This window comes from Microcaecilia unicolor, chromosome 1 (genome assembly GCF_901765095.1).
Source record: "Microcaecilia unicolor chromosome 1, aMicUni1.1, whole genome shotgun sequence".
Lineage (NCBI taxonomy): Eukaryota > Metazoa > Chordata > Amphibia > Gymnophiona > Siphonopidae > Microcaecilia > Microcaecilia unicolor.
In genome coordinates this window covers 190,582,669-190,605,071 of record NC_044031.1, presented here as the reverse complement: position 1 = coordinate 190,605,071, position 22,403 = coordinate 190,582,669, and the positions used below count along the sequence as shown (strand labels likewise).

Here is a 22,403-nt window from a genome sequence, read left to right as displayed (position 1 = left end):
CTATCCAGTTGGATAAAGTATGAGTACTGATGGCTGCCCCCATCTTGTTTGGGTCTATGGGCTTTAGTCTGCTCCAGAAAGAAGGCTAAGGCTCACTTTCAGTCCAAGGTGTGCAGTGCGCTTTCGCCAGAATGGGCAGGAGGTGTGGGGGAAAATGGACTTCCAACACCAACTTAGGAAGGAACATAGGATGCATACAGAGAACTAATCTCATTGACCCTGCGAGCTGAAGTGACTTCTACCAAAAAGAAGACTTTCCAAGTCAGCTACTTCAAATGACAGAAATCAAGTGGCTCAAAAGGAGCTTTTATCACCTGGGTGAAGACAACATTGAGGTCCCAAGACAGTCAGATGTTAGACGGGTTGCTTTGTCAATAGCAAACGTCTTGTGAAGCGAACAACTACAGGCTGTACAGAGATGGGCTTACCCAGGGCTGGCTTTAGACATTCGGGGGCCCAGGGCAGAAACTGGGGAGGGGGCCTGAAAGCTGGCCTTCAACCTATGCCTCCTTGAGCTTAAGGCAGACTTAGGGCCCCCTATAATATGGGGGCCCAGGGCAATTGCCCTGTTTGCCACCCCCTAACACCGACCCTTACTTTCTACACAGCGATGGTAAGCACTAATTGCTCTAAGATGAACCATTACAGAGTTCAGTTTCAAACCAGGCTCGGAGAAGTGTAGAAGGTGCTCAAGGAGTTTTTGTGTAGGACATGAGAGAGGATCGTGGGCCCTGCACTCACACCTGACGGCAAACCTCGTCCACTTAAAAGTATATCACCTCTTGATGGAATATTTCCTGGAAGCCAGTAGGATTCTGGAGACATCCTAAGGAAGTTGAAGGGTTGCAAATTCTATACTCTCAACATCCAAGCTTGAGGGTCAGGGATTGGAGGCTTGGATGCAGAAGAGACCCCTCATTTTGCGTGATGAGGGTCAGAAAACAGTGCAATCTCTATAGTTCTTCAGGGACAACTCTAGATGAAGAGGGAACCAGATCTGCCTTGGCTAGTAAGGCACAATGAGAATCATGGTTCCCTGGTCCTGCTTGAGTTTAAGCAGTGTTTTCCCTATTACAAGGATTGGATGATATGCATACAGAAGGCCTTCCCCCCAATTGATGAGGAAGGCATCCAACGCTGGCCTGCTGTGTTATCTGAGTCTGGAGAAGTACTGAAGTACCTTGTTGTTGAGATGAGTAGCAAAAAATATCCATCAAGGGGATGCCCTACTCTCAAAAGAACTTGCAGGCAATGTCCATAGAGACTACAACATTGGTAACAAGTTCAGGTGGTTGCATCACCCTGCTCAGTCTGCTTGCCAGACTGTTTTCTTTCCCTGCCAGGTATGTAGCTCAGATAACCATGCCATGGCCCACTGCTACATTCCAACTGCTTCCTGACAAAAGGGTTAGGATCCTGTACCCCCTTGCTTGTTGACATAGTACTTAGCAACCTGATTGTATGTCTGGATTAGAACAGTTTGGTTTGACAGCCAATCTCTGAAAGCCTTTAGAGAGTTCCAGAGTGCCTGTAGCTCCTGGAGATTGATATGAAGCTTGGTCTCCTGAGCAGACCAGTGTCCCTGGGTGTGAAAGCCCATCTACATGAGCTCTCCTCCATTCCAGATTAAATGCATCTGTGGTCAGAATCTTCAGGGGTGGAGAAATTTGGAATGAGAGTCCCAGACTCAAATTGTTTTGAATCGTAAACCAGAGATGCAACTGAGCTAACTCTGGTGTGACAGATGACAGAGGCTCCCGGTGGCCTAACACCATTGAGAAGCAAGGGTTCACTGGGTGCCTGGAAGGCCTACTAGTAGGAGGGAGGCTGAATTTTTTTTCCCTGATAGGTGAGGCCCCTTTTAACCTCAAATCAGTGAGTTCTGCAAATAGTCCAGGTGAGTTAGACTCTCAATTGGTGTCAACTTCTTCCAAATTGCCCACAAAGAGTGTCAAACTACAGCTCTCAGCACCGGGAAGTGCTTGCAAAGGAACTCTCCTCCCTTCTAAAGGCCCATGTGGTCAAATACGTACAACCAGGGAAAGAAGGGAAAAAAATTCTATTCCAAATATTTCCTTGTGCCCAAAAAAACAGGAAGATTTCATCCCATCCTAGACTTAATCCTAATCTAATCTAATTTAGACATTTATATTCTGCTTTACCTATAAAGGCTCAAGGCAGATCCCAGAACCAAGAAATAGGTGAACCAGTTCCTCCAAATTACAATAGATTAGGCAGAAAAGATCTATCAACTGACCGATCCATTAAATATTGGTTAAACAAAAAAGGTTTTATTGCCTTTCTAAAGCTATGATAACATGTGATCTCTCTGCTCTCCTTGGGAAACTTGTTCCAAAGCTCACGGCCCTGGCCAATTATAAACCTATTTCTAGTAGTCAGTCTTCGACACTTCAACACAGAAGGCACTGCCAATCTAATCTCCTGCAAAGAATGAAGACTTCTAGAAGCAGAATATATGGAAACCACATGGAGGGGCATAATCGAACATCGCCGGCCAAATAGATCGTCGGCGATCTATGTTGGCGGCGGCGCTACAGCTGGCCGGAACCTCATTATCGAAAAAGATGGCCAGCCATCTTTTTTGTCAATAATATGGTTTAGCCCGGCCAAATGCCGTGGAGTTCGCCGGGTTTGAGATGGCCGGGTTTGTTTTTCAACGATAATGGAAAGTTATGTCGGCCATCTCAAACCCCGGCCAAATTCAAGGCATTTGGCCATGGGAGGAGCCAGCATTTTTAGTGCACTGGCCCCCTTGACATGCCAGGACACCAACCAGCCACCCTAGGGGTCACTGCAGTGGACTTCAGAAAAGCTTCCACGTGCATAGCTCCCTTACTATGGGAGCTGAGCCCCCCAAACCCATTACCCACAAATGTACTGCACCCACTAAAATTGCTCCAGGGACCTGCATACAGCCTCTAGGACTTATTGCTGCTATATAACTTTGGCACACCAGTTCACTCCTGATGACTAATCTCTCTGAAAAAGTCCTTTCTTGAAATAACCACATTTACTCACAGTTAACTGCAGATCAGAGGTTGTGCCCCACTGGCAAAGGGTCCCCTGGTACTAAGATTAGCAGTAGGTCAGAGCTGGCACAATGGTGTACAATGCCCTCTTTCAGCACCATTCAAGGTAAGAACTATGTTCTCTAACGTGGGTAACACAGGAAAGGGAACTAAAACTGGCTTACAAAAATGGCCACTACCACATGGGCTACAACAGGAAACAAAATAGGGCACACTCTGACCCAGTTAGCAGGGGGGAAAAGCGCCATGGGAGTAGAGCCCAGTACCCTACACCCACCACAATGCATTGCTAATGTGACTCTGCAGGGCACCTAACAGAAAAGGTGTCACACTCACCCGAGAGCCACATCACAACCAGGGAAAGGAGGATACAACACTTTCTGCTGTCATGCATGTAAACCCATTACAATAAAGTAGAGCTGACGCTGGAAGAGACTATAGGGGACAGCCCTTGACACAGCTCGGTGTAGAGTGAAACATGCATGTCGGGCAGTTGAACCCCTTGGTCTGATTACAAAAGAAAAGATAAGTAATTTAATTGATAAAAAATAAAAGAGTTTGAAATCTAAAAATTAAGAAAATCGGCTGAACCGATGAAGAAGTGGGCGCTAGTTACATTGCCAGGTCTACATTTTTGGCAATGAGCGCCGCTGAGGTTGCCTTGAAAAATATGAAAATTGTTAACATATGTTTTTGGGAAAAATGTTCTTATATGTTTGAAAGCTAGAAAACTCTAAAAACAGTCTGAAGATTTTGCTTTAACTGAATTAATTACTGGACCCAATTTGACTGAGATAGTTGCTAGGATTTATATGGGACTGGTGTGCAGTTTTCTAAAATTAGCCACGATCTGGTTTGTATAAAATTTTAAACACAAACAGTAGTAACTTAAAGTGACTTCTGGCTTGTATCGGAAGTTAATGCAATTTGATTAGGTAAGGGGTAGCATGATCAGTAGATCTGCCACCAAATATATGGTCAAAGGAAAGTTCAGAATAATTTCCCTGGGCACCCTTCTTCCCATGAATCAGAAAAAAACTATTGGCTATGCTCTCTAGACATGAAGGATGCATATACCTACATCCATATGACCCAATCACAGGAAGCATCTCAGATTTCAGGTGGGGAAACATCACTACCAGTACCATCCCCTGCCTTTTGGCCTCTCATCAGCTTCCAGAGTGTTCGGCCTGGCTAACTCCCACGGCCTATCAGGCCCATATTTTTTAAGTGGCACAGTGTGGCCGATCCTGCGCTAATTAGCACAGCTACATCACTGCACACTAACTGGTTAGTGCAGGATTACCGCTTGAGCCCTTACCATTTACAAAATGGACGGATGGCAGTATGTGCTCACACAGTATTTTTTAAAATGACCACGTGCTAATGGCAACATTAATGCATGGCCACCATGAATACAACAAATAGAAAACTAGACATTTTATGGCTGCGGTAAAAATGGTCTTAGCACGTGGGAAAAAGCTACTCAAGGCTGCACCAAGGTCACTTTTTTGCCACAGCTCAGTAAAAGGACCCCATTGTTCCTAAATCTGACTAGCGGATGGCACTATTGTACAATGATTTACTTCTTCCCCACTCACGACTGTGAATGCAGACCCCAGCCAAAGCCCACCTAGGGAATAGAAAACCTGAGCTTGGGTTCAAACCCAGATCCTTATGTATTGACACTGAGACACCATTATGATCCTGAACTTCCCTGAGCTTTTCATTTATATTGATGACATATGTTTATATAGGAAATCACTTTTATAAGGAAAGAATTCATAGAAATCTTGCACTATTTCCAGTTCCTTCATTGGTTTCTTTGACAGCTTCCAGAAGAAAAAAAATTACTAAAAGAGCTTTTTATGTCTAATGTTTGAATGTTCAACAGTCTTTTCCACCCACAATATAATGCATAAGTGGTCATTTATTTGTACTTGAGACACTTGAAATTCAATTCATTCCATGGAGTTTTAGAACCACTGTCTTTCAGCAGCAAGAATTTCCACTAATTACAAAGCAACCCAGGGACTCTTTGAACCCTTTGATCAAATAATCAAATATTATGCTGAGAGTTTGTGCTTCAGACAGAATTAAAAGCTATGAATGGGCAATTACTTTTCTAGAGCAATTTCTTGACAGTTAAGTTTTACTCATGTTCCATCTAACTGAAGTGTCAAAACTCTGTTATTGGCTAAAGGAGCAACTGTAATACTGCCAAGTAAAATATTCAATGGCCTGCTAGAAAGAAAGGTTACCTAGTTTAACAGCTCAAATCAAATAAAACCAAACTACTGTTCAGCCTAGAAAAAAAAAGGATATTATGCAGAAAACCTCTGACTGTAGGTTTTATCCAATACACACTGATAAAATACCCTCTTGCAAAATAAATTAATAAAGTATGCGGCATAGATATTCAAATGGATTTAACTAGGTAGGAAGGCTCCTACCTGGTTAAACCCAACTGCTAAACAGGTAAGTGCTGAGATTAAACTTAGAACAGAAAAAGAAATGTCCTAATTTTAGCTGGACACTTATCCAGGTACCTTTATATCAGCCAGTACCCGCATAACTTCTGGTGGCTGGTCATATCCAAACATTAAATGATGGTGCTTGGATTACACCTGGCACTGCATATCTGGGTCAGATTCAGCTGTCTGTGGTGATTGCATTTAAAAAGTCTGTCATCGGCTGATTATCTGGGGGGGGGGGGGGGAGGAGATGAGGGGAGTGTGTATTGGATAAACATCAGAAAAATACTACCTCCTTTAGTTGACTAATGAACTTATGTTCAAGACAATCATTTACAATGCATAGGTTTATTGACCACCCATTTCATCTTCTGTCTGTTTATTCTGGCCTGGTGGATGGTAGTATAGCCCCACTAGTATTTTTTGTCTCCACATGGAATTTCCATCTATAAGGTTCCACGTTGGACATTTGTTCTGTTTGATTCAACTCCTTCTTTAACATATAGTACCACCCCCTCCAATTTGATCTACCCTATCATTATAATTTAATTTGTTCCCTGAAATCACAGTGGACTCCTTTTGCAAAGATGCACTAGTGTTTTTAGCTTGTGTGTTAAATATACAGGCACTAAACCCTAGAGATTCCCATATATTCCTATGGGTGTCTCTAGCGTTTAACACACTTTTGTAAAAGACCCCCAGTGTGCCATTAATTATCCTCCTTCCATCAGGTCTCTGACATGCATATAATATCTACCACTTCATTTAGTGCAGGGTTGTCCAAACTATGTCCTGAAGAGCCGCAATCCACATTGGATTGTCAGGATTTCCCTCATGAATATGCATAAGATCTATTTGCATGCACTGCCTCCATTGTATGCAAATATATTTCAAGAATATTCATTAGGGAAATCCTGAAAACCTGACCTAGCAAGGGCCAAGATTGGACATCCCTGATTTAGTGTTAAAATACTCTAACTCTCCCATCTTGAATTTCAGGCTTTGAGCACTTATATACAAGCATTTCAAAGTGTGTTTATTACAAGTAATAAACACACTTTGAAATACTTGTATATAAGTGCTTGTATATAAGTGCTCTATAACCTGCTTAGAAGTTGACAGGGATAAATTGCAGTCTTTACTCTGCTCTTCCCTTAAAGGCACCTGGCTTACTTTTACCTTTGTTGAAATCTGTCTATTAGGATGTCCTTACTTCCTCGTTTTGATAGCATCCTTCAAAGATACCTCATTCTGACCAATGTGCTCATAATCTACTGTCAACTTTCCTCCATATTCTAGTTTAAAATTTGCTTTTCTTCCTTTTCAAACATTAGCACCAGCAATTTGGATCCACCTCTATTAAGGTGGAGCAGATCTTTTTGGAATTGGCTCTAATCAAAGGAAAAAAATATTAGTATACACATAGGCTCTGGAATTTGTTGCTGGAGGACTTGGTAAAAGAAAGTAATGTAGCTGGGTTAAAAAAAAAAAAAAAGGTTTGGACAAATTTCCTGAGCATAGAGGTGTAGATTCTTTATATGGAACTGAAAAAATTGGCACAGAAAAAGTGCTGTTCTATAAGCTGCGCTTAAAGTTAGATGCAGTTTATAGAACAGCATTTTTGCCCAGGACTCACACCTAATTTTAGGCATGGCCATTTCTACCAACTGAAATGTGGTGCAAATGTGCACTCCTAAATTGGGTGCATATCCCCCTTATTTTATAACAATGTGTGTAAATGCTAGGAATACTCCCATTCCACCCATGATGCTCCCGTTTCTGCGCCTTTTTTTTTTTTTTACTTTCGAGTAAAATTTAGGTGCAGATCCAGAGTGTAAGTTCCAATTAAATCTTGTTAAAAAGCAAAATTTTGGCACTAATTAGCTCGTTAATCAATTACATTGCGTACACGCCCAAATTTGCACACACAATTTTTGCCAACTTTATTGAACTAAAGGAAAAATCTATAAATTATTACTAAGGTAGACCTGGGGGTATCATGGCATACATAAGTACATAAGTACATAAGTAGTGCCATACTGGGAAAGACCAAAGGTCCATCTAGCCCAGCATCCTGTCACCGACAGTGGCCAATCCAGGTCAAGGGCACCTGGCACGCTCCCCAAACGTAAAAACATTCCAGACAAGTTATACCTAAAAATGCGGAATTTTTCCAAGTCCATTTAATAGCGGTCTATGGACTTGTCCTTTAGGAATCTATCTAACCCCTTTTTAAACTCCGTCAAGCTAACTGCCCGTACCACGTTCTCCGGCAACGAATTCCAGAGTCTAATTACACGTTGGGTGAAGAAAAATTTTCTCCGATTCGTTTTAAATTTACCACACTGTAGCTTCAACTCATGCCCTCTAGTCCTAGTATTTTTGGATAGCGTGAACAGTCGCTTCACATCCACCCGATCCATTCCACTCATTATTTTATACACTTCTATCATATCTCCCCTCAGCCGTCTCTTCTCCAAGCTGAAAAGCCCTAGCCTTCTCAGCCTCTCTTCGTAGGAAAGTCGTCCCATCCCCACTATCATTTTCGTCGCCCTTCGCTGTACCTTTTCCAATTCTACTATATCTTTTTTGAGATACGGAGACCAGTACTGAACACAATACTCCAGGTGCGGTCGCACCATGGAGCGATACAACGGCATTATAACATCCGCACACCTGGACTCCATACCCTTCCTAATAACACCCAACATTCTATTCGCTTTCCTAGCCGCAGCAGCACACTGAGCAGAAGGTTTCAGCGTATCATCGACGACGACACCCAGATCCCTTTCTTGATCCGTAACTCCTAACGCGGAACCTTGCAAGACGTAGCTATAATTTGGGTTCCTCTTACCCACATGCATCACTTTGCACTTGTCAACATTGAACTTCATCTGCCACTTGCACGCCCATTCTCCCAGTCTCGCAAGGTCCTCCTGTAATCGTTCACATTCCTCCTGCGACTTGACGACCCTGAATAATTTTGTGTCATCGGCGAATTTAATTACCTCACTAGTTATTCCCATCTCTAGGTCATTTATAAATACATTAAAAAGCAACGGACCCAGCACAGACCCCTGCGGGACCCCACTAACTACCCTCCTCCACTGAGAATACTGGCCACGCAATCCTACTCTCTGCTTCCTATCTTTCAACCAGTTCTTAATCCATAATAATACCCTACCTCCGATTCCATGACTCTGCAATTTCTTCAGGAGTCTTTCGTGCGGCACTTTGTCAAACGCCTTCTGAAAATCCAGATATACAATATCAACCGGCTCCCCATTGTCCACATGTTTGCTTACCCCCTCAAAAAATGCATTAGATTGGTGAGGCAAGACTTCCCTTCACTAAATCCGTGCTGACTTTGTCTCATCAGTCCATGTTTTTGTATATGCTCTGCAATTTTATTCTTAATAATAGCCTCCACCATCTTGCCCGGCACCGACGTCAGACTCACCGGTCTATAATTTCCCGGATCTCCTCTGGAACCCTTCTTAAAAATCGGAGTAACATTGGCTACCCTCCAGTCTTCCGGTACTACACTCGATTTTAGGGACAGATTGCATATTTCTAACAGTAGCTCCGCAAGTTCATTTTTTAGTTCTATTAATACTCTGGGATGAATACCATCAGGTCCCGGTGATTTACTACTCTTCAGCTTGCTGAACTGACCCATTACATCCTCCAAGGTTACAGAGAATTTGTTTAGTTTCTCCGACTCCCCCGCTTCAAATATTCTTTCCGGCACCGGTGTCCCCCCCAAATCCTCCTCGGTGAAGACCGAAGCAAAGAATTCATTTAATTTCTCCGCTACGGCTTTGTCCTCCTTGATCGCCCCTTTAACACCATTTTCGTCCAGCGGCCCAACCGACTCTTTGGCCGGTTTCCTGCTTTTAATGTATCTAAAAAATTTTTTACTATGTATTTTTGCTTCCAACGCTAATTTCTTCTCAAAGTCCTTTTTTGCCCTCCTTATCTCCGCTTTGCATTTGGCTTGGCATTCCTTATGATCTATCCTGTTACTTTCAGTTGGTTCTCTTCTCCACTTTCTGAAGGATTGTTTTTTGGCTCTAATGATTTCCTTTATCTTACTTTTAGCCACGCCGGCTGACGTTTAGTCTTTTTTCCCTTTTTTCTAATACGTGGAATATATTTGTCCTGAACCTCCAGGATGGTGTTTTTAAACAGCATCCACGCCTGATGCAAGTTTTTTACTCTGCGAGCTGCTCCTTTCAGTCTTTTTTTCACCATTTTTCTCATTTTGTCGTAATCACCTTTTCTATAGTTAAACGCTAGCGTACTTGATTTCCTAGTTTCACTTCCTTCAATGCCAATATCAAAACCGATCATATTATGATCACTGTTATCAAGCGGCCCTCGTATCGTTACCCCCTGCACTAGATCATGAGCACCACTAAGGACTAAGTCTAGTATTTTTCCTTCTCTTGTTGGCTCCTGAACTAGCTGTTCCATGAAGCTGTCCTTGATTTCATCAAGAAATCTTATGTCCCTTGCGTGTACAGATGTTACATTAACCCAGTCTATATGCGGGTAATTGAAATCCCCCATTATTATTGTGTTGCCCAGTTTGTTTGCGTCCCTGATTTCCTTTAACATTTCCGCATCCGTCTGTTCATCCTGGCCAGGCGGACGGTAGTACACTCCTATCACTATCCTTTTCCCCTTTGCACATGGAATTTCAATCCACAGTGATTCCAAGGAGTGTTTTGTTTCCTGTAGAATTTTCAATCTATTTGATTCAAGGCTCTCGTTAATATACAATGCTACCCCTCCACCAATCCGATTCACCCTATCACTACGATATAATTTGTACCCCGGTATGACAGTGTCCCACTGGTTATCCTCCTTCCACCAGGTCTCAGAGATGCCTATTATATCTAATTTTTCATTTAGTGCAATATATTCCAACTCCCCCATCTTATTTCTTAGGCTCCTGGCATTCGCATATAGACATTTCAAACTATGTTTGTTGTTCCTAAGTACATCATGCTTAGTACTTGACAGTATTAATTGGCAATCTTTTGTCTGATTTTTATTGTTATTTAAAGATACCCGATCTACTACAATCTCTTTTGCAACCTCACTATCAGGATACTCTATCTTCCCTGTTATGGTGATATCTTTGAAAGATACCTTATCCCGAACCATGCTCTTTTGAGCGACTGTCGGCCTTCCCCCCATTTCTAGTTTAAAAGCTGCTCTATCTCCTTCTTAAATGCCGATGCCAGCAGCCTGGTCCCACTCTGGTTAAGATGGAGCCCATCCTTTCGGAATAGGCTCCCCCTTCCCCAGATTGTTGCCCAGTTCCTAACAAATCTAAAGCCCTCCTCCCTGCACCATCGTCTCATCCACGCATTGAGACTCTGGAGCTCTGCCTGTCTCTTGGGCCCTGTGCGTGGCACAGGTAGCATTTCAGAAAATGCTACCCTGGAGGATCTGGATTTCAGCTTTCTACCTAAGAGCCTAAATTTTGCTTCCAGAACCTCTCTCCCACATTTTCCTATGTCATTAGTACCCACATGTACCAAGACAGCCGTCTCCTCCCCAGCACTATATAAAATCCTATCTAGGTGACGCGTGAGGTCCGCCACCTTCGCACCAGGCAGGCAAGTCACCAGGCGATCCTCACGTCCACCAGCCACCCAGCTATCTATATGCCTAATGATCGAATCACCAAGTACAACAGCTGTCCTAACCTTTCCCTCCCGGGCAACATTTGGAGATATATCCTCGGTGCGAAAGGATAATACATCCCCTGGTGGGCAGGTCCTGGCTACAGGAGTACTTCCTACTTCACCAGGGTGATGCTCTCCTTCTAGGAGACCTCCCTCCTCCAAGGTAGCACAGGGGCTACCTGACTGGAGGTGGGACTTCTCTACAACATCCCTGTAGGTCTCCTCTATGTACCTCTCTGTCTCCCTCAGCTCCATCAAGTCTGCTACTCTAGCCTCAAGAGAACGGACACGTTCTCTGAGAGCTAGGAGCTCTTTGCATCGGGCACACACACATGACACCTCACCAATTGGGAGATAATCATACATGTGACACTCAATGCAAAAGACTGGATAGCACCCCTCTCACTGCTGGACTGCTGACTCCATCTTAGTGTTTTTTGAGTTTTTCCGTAATTTAAAACTTGCTAAAGTATTAAGGATATCAGCCTATCACTAACTTACAGTTCCTCCTTTAAACCCCAATCTTCAAGTTCCGAAAGCACAAGCAAAATTTGTTCACTTACCAGAGAAATATCCTCTTCTCCCAGAACTTATTAGAAGGAAAGCTTTTGCGCGCCTAATGGCGCGCGGCACCTTGAGCAGAGGACCCGAGTGGATCGGAACGGACCTGGGAGTCACTCCGGCGAAGGCTCCGAGGATATGCAGATGAGCTGCAAGTCCTCCACGGCACCTGAGAAGGCAACCGGTGGGAGAGCTGGGCACCTCTCAACCAAGAAAAGGCTTACCAGGGGTTAGGCCGAAGCCAGCATTCCTCCCCCTGAGGGTCACCTGATCCTGGCTAAGAAGTACTTTTTTGGATTTTGACAGGTGACTTGGACTGACCACTGTTGGAAACAGAATACTGGGTAGACAGACCTTTGGTCTTACCCTGTAAGGGAACATTTTTGTTCTTATACGCCAAAATATTCAGAGTTATGCACCTGGACATTGTTAATTTATTTCATGCTCTGCTTTAAGAAGTGTTTCTCAATTTGACATCAAAATATTACGCTTTCCCTCAACTAAAGGCATTCTTATTAAACAATTGTGGGCCCTTTTACTAAGCTACATAGGCGCCTATGCACGCCCAATGCACACTAGTTTGGAACTACTGTCCAGCTACCATGTGGCCTGGGTGATAATTTCATTTTCTACATGTGTCCAGTAAGCGGGCTAGAAATTTTCCGGTGAGCGGCACTAACTGGTTGGTAATCGGCATTGTAAGTGTGTGGTATTTTACCTTTGTGCCATCCGTTCCTCAGCTCCTATGCCCCCCTTTGCCTGATGACTCCCCTTAGCGATTGTATGCATGTTCATCTCTTTCCTGTATGATTTATTTTAGTTCCTTTTCTTTTTCTAGTTTGTGTGAATTTTAATCTGTAAACCGCTTGGATCTGTTAGTTAAGTAAGGTGGTATTGTAAGCCTGAATAAACATAATCATACACATAAATACTTAGAAAATTGGTGACACTGTAATTTTTCTACTTTGATTATATAATAATAACCATGCTAAGTTTGTAATTCTCAACTCTCTATTTGATTTCTTTTGTAAATCTGCCCAGAACCTTTTGTTGATCAGAGTGGAATAGAGTAGAATAGAATGTAAATATATCTTAGCTCTGGATTTGAGGTGTGTGCAGGACGGGAATAATGGGAAACCCATGAGAATTTACGGTGAAGGGGAAAAAAAGTGATTATTATCATGGGGATAACAGGGAATGGATCAAAAATGAGTAATAGGAGGGTATAGATTGGAAGTGAATGGGGGGCATGAAGGAATGGGGACCAGATTATGTTCCTGTGCACACCTTGACTTAAACTTGACACCAACACCTCAGCTAAAAAAATATCAAAATCAAAAGAAGAGCTCACCTTGATAAAAACTGGTGCATGTGTTCAGCAATTTGGCAACAAGGGAAACCACTGATAAACTGGTGAAAATATTCATTGATTTATTTTGAGCATTTTGGCAGAGTATAATCTATGTGACTTATAATGCAGCCAATATGAAAGCAGCATGGCGGCTAAGAAAGCGCACAGAATGTTGAGTATTATTAGGAAAGGGATGGAAAACAAACACGAGGATGTTATAATGCTGTTGTATCGCTCCATGGTGTGACCGCACCTCAAATATTGTGTCCAAGTCTGGTCGCCGCATCTCAAAAAAGATATAAAGGAATTGAAGTAGGTGCAGAGAAGGGCGACAAAAATGATAAAGGGGATGGAACAACTTCCCTATGAGGAAAGGCTAGGAAGGTTAGGGCTCTTCAGCTTGGAGAGAAGGCGGCTGAGGGGTGATATGATAGAAGTCTACAAGATAATGAGCGGAGTGGAGCGGACAGATGTGAAGTGTTTGTTTACACTTTCAAACAATAATAGAACCAGGGGACACAAGATGAAGCTAGAATATGGTAGATTTAAAACAAATAGGAGAAAGGTTTTCTTTACTCAGCATGTAGTTGGACTCTGGAACTCGTTGCCAGAGAATGTGGTGGCAGCGGCTGGCCTTACGGAGTTTAAGGGGGGTTTGGACAGATTCCTGAAGGAAAAGTCCATTGAACATTATTAACAATTATTTTTTTGGGGGGTGGCCAGGTTCTTGAAGCCTGGATTGGCCACTGTCAGATACAGGATGCTGGGCTTGATGGACCCTTGGTCTTTTCCCAGTATGGCGGTGCTCATGTGCTTATGAGATGAGGTCTGAATGCATATGTAATAGTCTCAATCTCATGCTCATATGGACTGCAGCCATTAAAAACTGAAGTTTATCTGAATGACCTCCTCAGTGAACATTGTGCAAGAAGGTTGTTACACTTACTAAGAGAGTCTTTTACAAAGGTGTGCTAGTGTTTTTAGTGCATGCTAATGATTAGCATGCACTAGATGCTAGAGATACCCACAGGAATATATGGGCATATCTATCATTTAGTGCACACATTGGCAATACATGTGCTAAAAATGCTAGCAAGTCTTTGTAAAAGGGGTTCTAAATGAATGAAAGTCAATAGTTCACTGAAGAAAGTGCTCAATCAGTGCATGTCAACTTGTTGGAACAGCATCCTGCTGACATTGAAATCTGTGGCAGAGAATATGGAGGAGCTACATGCTGGAATTTGTTGCCAGAGAATGTGGTGGTTAGCTTAGCGGGGTTTAAAAAAGGTTTGGCTGGCTTCCTAAAGGAAACGTCCATAGACCATTATTAAAATGGGACTTGGGGAAAATCCACTGCTTATTTCTAGGATAAGCAGCATAAAATGTATTGTAATTTTTGGGGATCTTGCCAGGTACTTGTGATCTGGATTGGCCACTGTTGGAAACAGGATGCTGGACTTGATGGACCTTCAGTCTGTCCCAGTATGGCAATAGTTATGTATTTATGTAACCTAGTGCAAACAAGCAGTTCCTGGCCAAATTGTGTACAATTGATGACTCCTTGCTGGCAGAAATTGTTATGGTGTTGAAACCATTTGACAGGGCTAGAAAAGAAATGTCAACAGATACTAAGCCTTCACTACATCTGATAGCCCCAACAAAATATCAGTTGAACTAGCATCTGACAACTGCAAGCTCAGACAGCCATGTGATAGCATCCTTAAAGAATTGTCTTGCAGATCACCTGGATCGCTGTTTTACAGTTTCATAGACACACTTGGCAGCAACGTTGCTGGATCCAAGACTGAAGGGTAATTTACATTTGATGCCGGTTGAAACACAGAAAAATTAAGGCAGATAAAGACTATATGGCCTATCTAGTCTGCCCATTCATGTAATCTATAATCCCTTCTTCTACATTAGAGTTCCTGTGGACTTATCCCAAGCTTTCTTGAATTCAGATACAGTTTTCCTCTCAACTACCTCTACTGGGAGGCCATACCTAGATTTCACTACCCTTTCCATGAAGAAGTATTTCTTCAGATTACTTCTTAGTCTGTCCACTTTCACCTTCATTCTATGTCTCCTCATTCTAGCATTTCCTTTAAGAGACTCACTTCTGTGTACTTATGCCATAGAGATACTGTATTTAAATGTCTCTATCATATTTTCTCTCTCCCATCTTTCTTCCAAAGTACACATATTGAGATCTTTAAGTATGTCCCCATACACATTATGATGAAGACCACTGACCATTTTAGTAACCGCCCTCTGGACTGACTCCATCCTGTTTACATTTTTTTTGAAGGTGTGGTCTCCAGAATTGTACACAATATTCAAAATGAGATCTTACCATCTTATACAGAAACATTAACACCTCCTTTATCCTACTGGCCATTCCTCACTATGCACACGGGTATCCTTTTAGCTTTCACCGTCACCTTTTCTACCTGTTTGGCGACCTTAAGATCATCACATATGACCACACCCATGTCCCTCTCCTTTTTCGTGCAGAAAATTTCTTTGCCCTTAAATTGTACTGTTCCCTTGTGTTTTTACAGCCCAAATGCTGCAAGTTTTAGCATTAAATCTTAGCTGCCAAATTCTGGACAATTCTTCAATTTTTGAAGGTCCTTCCTCATGTTATCCACACCATCAGGGGTGTTTAGCCTATTACAGATTTTGGTATTTTCTGCAAAGAGGCAAACCTTACCAAACAGCCCTTCAGCAATATTGCTTACAAAAATGTTAAAAAGAAGGGCGTAACAATGCAATAATCAAACTATGAACACTGACAGCAGATCAAGCTATAATCAAGTGTAACCAATTGCTGAACCACCAACAAAACATCCAAATGAGAAGAATCAGAGGCAGATTGTTTTTGAAGACTTCTTCAAGAGCCAGGAAACAGCTTCAGTGGTCAACAAAGTGGATACACACATGCTGAGCTCAGACAAGGAATTCTGTTTCTCTTACTACCTATTGTCAAGAGAAGTCCCATGTGTGCCTGAACCTGACACATGATGTGCCGGTGGCAGGAGTTCCAAGCAGGGAGCAGACATCTGAGCATTCTTTTCAGCTGCGCCATGAGCAATTGAGGAGTGTAGAAAGGAACTGAGCTCTGGCTTTGTAGATGGTATTGTTTTTACATAGTTTGAAATGATAGTTTTCTCACAGTCCACATTAATACGTTTTTCTTGCACATTTAACAAAGTTATGCCTGTTTTTTTGTTAAATTTGAACAAGTTATAGGATGCATTTTATGTTTTGTTTGGATGTACAAGTTCTTTTAAATGGAGGTTGGGTATGGGGATGATGAGGGGATGATATCAATATGATGGGTCAGGCAGAACAGAATTGACTGGGGACAGGTGGGGATGGGGACCAGATTATATCACTGTGTATCAATAGAAATTAAAAAAAAAACTGTGTATACTTCTACTCTGGATGCTAAAATTTAGTTACCTTAAATCATAAGACACTTAGGGCCTGTTTTATCAAGCTGCACTAGATACTCCCAGTGTGGTAATACCAACAAAGCCCATTCACTTTGAATGGGCTCCATCGACATTGCCAAATGGGAACCGCTAGCGTGGCTTGATAAAGAGGTCCTTAATTTTTGCCACCTTTAGAGAAGTGGTGTGCAAGCCAAAATATTTCATTTTGTTTAGTTTCCCATGACATTTACAGAATTATTTTTCGGGATGCAAGAGGGTATATAAAGGTTTTAAATAAATAAATAAACATTGAATAAGTTACATGCATAGGTGGGAGCCTTACCAATGTTCTGCTCTGGCTCCATCTTTGTGTGTCCCTTACAAATATGCACTATCCAAGATGTGTGTGCTCAGACAGATGCAGAAATGTTATCAGAAATTAGGGAGGCTAACAAACTGGGTAACACAATAATAATAGTGTGGTTTCAATTGCCCCAATATTAACGGGGTAAATGAGGGCATGTTAGGGAGGTAAAGTTCCTTGATAATCAAGGACTGCTTTATGGAGCAGTTTGTTCAGGAAACAACATGAGGGGGAACATTTCTAGACCTAGTCCTTAATGGAGTGCATGATCTGGTGCAGGAGGTAATGGTGCCGGGACCACTTGATAACAGTGATAATAACATGAACATATTTGATATAATCTATGGAGTAAGTACACACAGGAAACCAGTACATTTAACCTTCAAAAAGGAGACTGATTTGCATCAGGCGTGGATGTTATTTATCCACGTCTAGACCAGATAAATTATATGTATTTAAAAAAGAGGAAAGCCAAATGACAGCAGGCATAGTTAAAAAGTGAGGTGAAGGAAATTATTAGAGCTAAAAGAAAATCATTCAGAAAATGGAAGAAGGGTCCAACTGAAAATAACAGGAAACAGCATAAGGAATGGCAAGTCAAATAACAAGGCACTGATAAGGGCAAAGAAAGACTCTTCAAAGAAGAGTGTATTGGAGGCAAAAACACATAGTAAAAACATTTTTAGGTACATTAGAAGCAAGAAGCCAGTAAAAGAATCAGTTGGACTGCTAGGTAGCCAAAGGGTAAAAAAAAAAAGCACTCAGGGTAGACAGGGCCACAGCAGAGATATTAAAGGGATTCTTTGCTTCAGTTTTCATTAAAGAAGATGTGGGGGAGTTACCAGTGCTAGAAATGATAGAGGTCTATAAAATACTGAGTGGAGTGGAATGGGTAGATGTGAATCGCTTGTTTACCCTTTCCAAAAATACAAGGTTGTGGGCATGCAATGAAGCTACTATGTAGTAAATTTAAAACAAACCACAGAAAATATTTCTTCACTCAATGTATAAACTCTGGAATTCATTGCCAGAGAATGTAGTAAAAGCAGTTAGCTTAGCAGGGTTTTTAAAAGGTTTGGATAATTTCCTAAAAGAAAAGTCCTTAAACATTTATTACTTGGGAAAATCTACTGCTTATTTCTGTTTTACTCTTTTGGGATCTTGCCAAGTACTTGTGACCTAGATAGGTACTGTTGTAATAGGAAAGAGGGCTTGATGGACTTCAGTCTGCTGCAGTATGGTAACCCTTATGTTCTTACAGAATAGCACTTAGGCATAATATTGGCACATGCGCATGTGTATGCTAGTATTTTTAACATTTACATTGTAACACAAGTGTAAATATTAGCTCCTTCTCCCTAAAAGTTTGCACTTTTTCTTTCTAAATATAGGACTTAATCTTAGCACCTGAGGGGCTTTTTTACTAAACCGCGTAGGCACCTATGCGCGCCCAATACGCATCAATTCAGAGTTACTGCCTGGTTACTGTGTGGCCCAGGCAGTAATTTTGTTTTTTACGTGCGTCTGCTAAGTGTGCCGGAAAATAATTTTTATTTTCCAGTGCGCAGCAGAAACTGGGTAGTAATCGTCATTCTATGGTGTACATGAATACCGCACGGTTATTGCGTGAGACCCTACCGCTAAGCCAATGAGTGGCGGAAAGGTCTCAGACCCAAAATGGATGTGCACCAATTTTTATTTTGCCACACATCCATATTGGGTGAAATATTTTTTATAGGCCTTTTTATAGGCACACTAAAAATGGATCTGCGTGCTCCCAAAACACGTAGCCATTTCTCAGCGCACCTTAGTAATAGGACCCCCTTAGAAACCTCTAATGAGGAACTCGACTCTCTCTGAATATTTAACTCTGATCTATTTCCAATACCAAGGAGAGTAGTTATCAATGTGGGCTACAGAAAAGACGGGTTATTTTACCACATGTCTTACTATTATAAATAATGAATTAATGCATAAAAATATATATATATAAATGAAGGTACTCACAGTGAAAACTCAATTACAGGAATACTGATAAATCAATCTCCATTTTCAAACCATTAGGTGCAACCGTTCGGAATTTATAAATCAGTCTTTGTTCCATCCGTGTACTAAAATAGCAAGATTTGTGGTAAAATAACCTATCTTAATAGTAGTCCACGTTGATAACTTCCCCCCTAAACTTAAGTTCACATAGATTTGTTTGGAGTTCACAACGTTTATTGACTCTAAATAAATATGAATTAATATAAACATAAGTATCAACATTCAGAGTGAAGGCACCTGCTTAAATACCTATATGAGGTATCTGTATATCATGAAGCACCTTTTCGTTCTCCTTATTTGCTGTTATATAGTCCTAAATTTAAATAGATAAATTATCCATTTAACATTACAACTGTTATTTATGTGGGCCACGAAAAGAAATAAAGTTATATGGATAATGGTTAAATATTATCACTAGCCACTATGGCCCTGGAACTTCCCATACTTAAAATAGATACATTTTGACTGTGTGTCAACTTCTATGTACAAAATGTATCCTTCCATTTGCAAGAAAGTGCTAGGAGGAATAGCCTGGAGTATTGGCCTGCATACCAGAGGATTCAAATTCCACTGATTTTTTTTCTTCTTGGGAATTCAAACATATCAATTAATCCTTCTTGGTTGGAGTGGAGGAGTGGCCTAGTTGTTAGAGTGGTGGACTTTGGTCCTGGGGAACTGGGTTCAATTCTTTCTGCAGGCACAGGCAGCTCCTTGTGACTCTGGGCAAGTCACTTAACCCTCCATTGCCCCAGGTACAAATAAGTACCTAAGCCACATTGAGCCATGAGTGGGAAAGCGTGGGGTACAAATTAAAAAAATATTCAAATGTAGGGCCAGTTTTTCTAAAATGTGCTTGTCCGTGTTAACAGCCAATAGGTCTCATTGCCTACAATGGACATGGTAAACAATGTGTGTTAATGAATGGCAGTGTCTTTTAGTAAATCGGACCCTTAGATTGAAAGTCCTCTGGGGATAAGAAAATACTTACAACAATTTAACTTGCTGTGAGCTAAAATTCAGGAGTTAATATAACATCACCTGCTATCCGGATAAGTGCAGCAGACCAGGATAGTGAGAGGCACTATTCAGATAGGGATCTTTTTACAAAGGTGCTCTGAAACATGGCCTATGGTAGTATAGACGCATGTTTTAGGCGCGCGCAGAATCATTTTTCAGCGCACCTGTAAAAATGCCTTTTTAAAAAGTTTTGACAAAAATTGACGTGCAGCAAAATGAAAATTGCCATGTGTCCATCTTGGGTCTGAGACCTTACTGCCAGCCATTGACCTAGCAGTAAGGTCTCACATGTTAACCGGGCGGCAATGGTCTACTCGCGTAAAACGCCAATTACTGCCTGATTACCACCCGCATGCCAGAAATATTTTCTGGTGTGCGTAGCAGATGCGCATCAAAAATAAAATTACCACAAGGGTCATGCGGTAGCCAGGCGGTAACTCAATATTTATGTGCATTGGGCGCACGTAGACCCCTATGCAGCTTAGTAAAAAGGACCCATAGTGCCTTGGAATAATCTTACAGACTGCTTCAGCACTATGGGCCAGATATGGCACCCCAAAAATTTGTTGGGTAAATATTTTCGTCTAAGGGGTCCTTTCACTAAGCCGTGTAAGCGTCTACGCACGCTCAACGTGTGCCAAAATGGAGTTACTGCCCAGCTACCATGTGACTGTTGCAGTAATTTAATTTTTGGCGTGCATTCGATACGCACATCTGAAAAATATTTTTGGCCACACGCCAAGTAGCATTTGAAACGCGTAGATCATTACCACCTGGTTACCGCATGAGACTTTCCGCTAGGTCAATGGCTGGCGGTATGGTCTCAGACCCAAAATGGAAGTGCGTCAATTTTGATTTTGCTGTATGTCCATTTTCGGCAAATATTTTTTTAAAGGCCTTTTTTACAGGCGTGCTGAAAAATGGATCGGCACGTACCCAAAACCACAGGGGCCTGGGCCTCCCAAATTTGCTCTGGGCCACTGATTGGCTGGCGAGGGTCCCCACATTGCATGCCCTGATCTCGCTTCCCCTCACGTCGGGCACGCTCCTTTTAGTGAAATTCAGTTTCACTAAAAGGAGCGTGCTGGACGTGAGGGGAAGACAGAGCAAGTAAGGCAATGCAGTGGCGCCGGAGACCAGCACTGGACAAAGTCTTCAGCTGGCAGGGGTTGGGGACCCCCGCCAGCCAAGATGTACAGTGGCAGCAGTGGGCAGCAGGAGGGGGCTGCAGTGGGGCGGTTACCAAAATGTGCCCCCCCACCTTGGGCCCAGGCCCCCGCCCACCTCGAGGTCTGACTACGCCCCTGCCAGCCACTATGCAGAGTAGCACTGAATATCTGGATATTTGCCAAACTGAATATGGATCACAGGGTATTTAATGCATAGGCATGCTTATCTTACCTTGTCATCATCCTCACACGTCATAACATTCGAGAAAGGGATTTCAGCTTTGAACATTTTACGGCAATGCATAAGTTGGACCAACAGGTAACAGACTGTCTTGAATTTCATCCTTTTGGCAGGTTTTATGTCAGACAGAATCAGTCCTGGAAATATCTGTCAGTAAAAAAGTGCAAAAGGGTAGAATTAAAAGAAGATAAATATATCAAGGAATAATAGCAGCATTTTGCATTTTCACTGTAAACAGGAGTGCAAATTAAGGGGTCATTACATGAAGCTTTGGCAAACAGTAGGCTCAGTGCACTTTATATAAGTTTTTCGTATGTGCTAAGACCATTTATACTGCAATTGTAAAACTGTCAATTTTCTATTTTTTATTTTAATGGTCATGCGCCAATGTTGTCATTAGTGCACGACCATTAAAAAAAAATACTGTATGCGAACTTAGGGCTCCTAAACTGCAGCAAAAGGGTGCCTGCGTTGGCATCGGCGTGTGTTGTTCACATGCGCTGAGGCTCCCTTTTACTGCACATTGGGTTTACCAACACTTAGTAAAAGGGGCCCTTAGGCCTCAAGTGGCATTCCTGTACTAACCAGTTAGGACTAGATTCAGTAAATGGTACCCAAATGTGGGCACAAAAAAAAAATAAAAAAAAAAATGAGCGCTAAGCACTAGTCTATACACGGTGCTTAGAGGTGGGATGAGGATTTCCACCAACTAAAACCCGGTGTAAATCCATGCACCTAAATTAGGTGCAGATCCCCTAAATTCTATAACAGTGCACACATCTTTAGTGAACAGCCCTGACTCATCCATACTCCTCCCAAAGCCATTCCCCCCTTTCAGTTTTGTACTGATAATTTATGTGTGCAAAGAATAGCACCTAGGAAGATGCATGCAGAAACTGAAATTGGTGCCAATTAGCACCAATAATTGCTCGTTACTGCAGTTATTGGTGCTAAAATACTTGCTATTCAATTAAATCGAGCATGTAAATTTGAC

At 42.0% G+C, this 22,403-nt stretch overlaps 1 protein-coding gene across 1 annotated transcript in view; it reads right to left on the bottom strand.

Moving 5' to 3' along the window:
- The window catches only part of ADCY1 (adenylate cyclase 1), a 533,674-nt gene that overhangs the window by 129,134 nt on the left and 382,137 nt on the right, over positions 1-22,403 (bottom strand). The window contains exon 8 of the mRNA XM_030206815.1: positions 21,401-21,556. Coding sequence (XP_030062675.1) covers positions 21,401-21,556 — 156 coding nt within the window. The remainder of the gene's footprint in view (positions 1-21,400; positions 21,557-22,403) is intronic.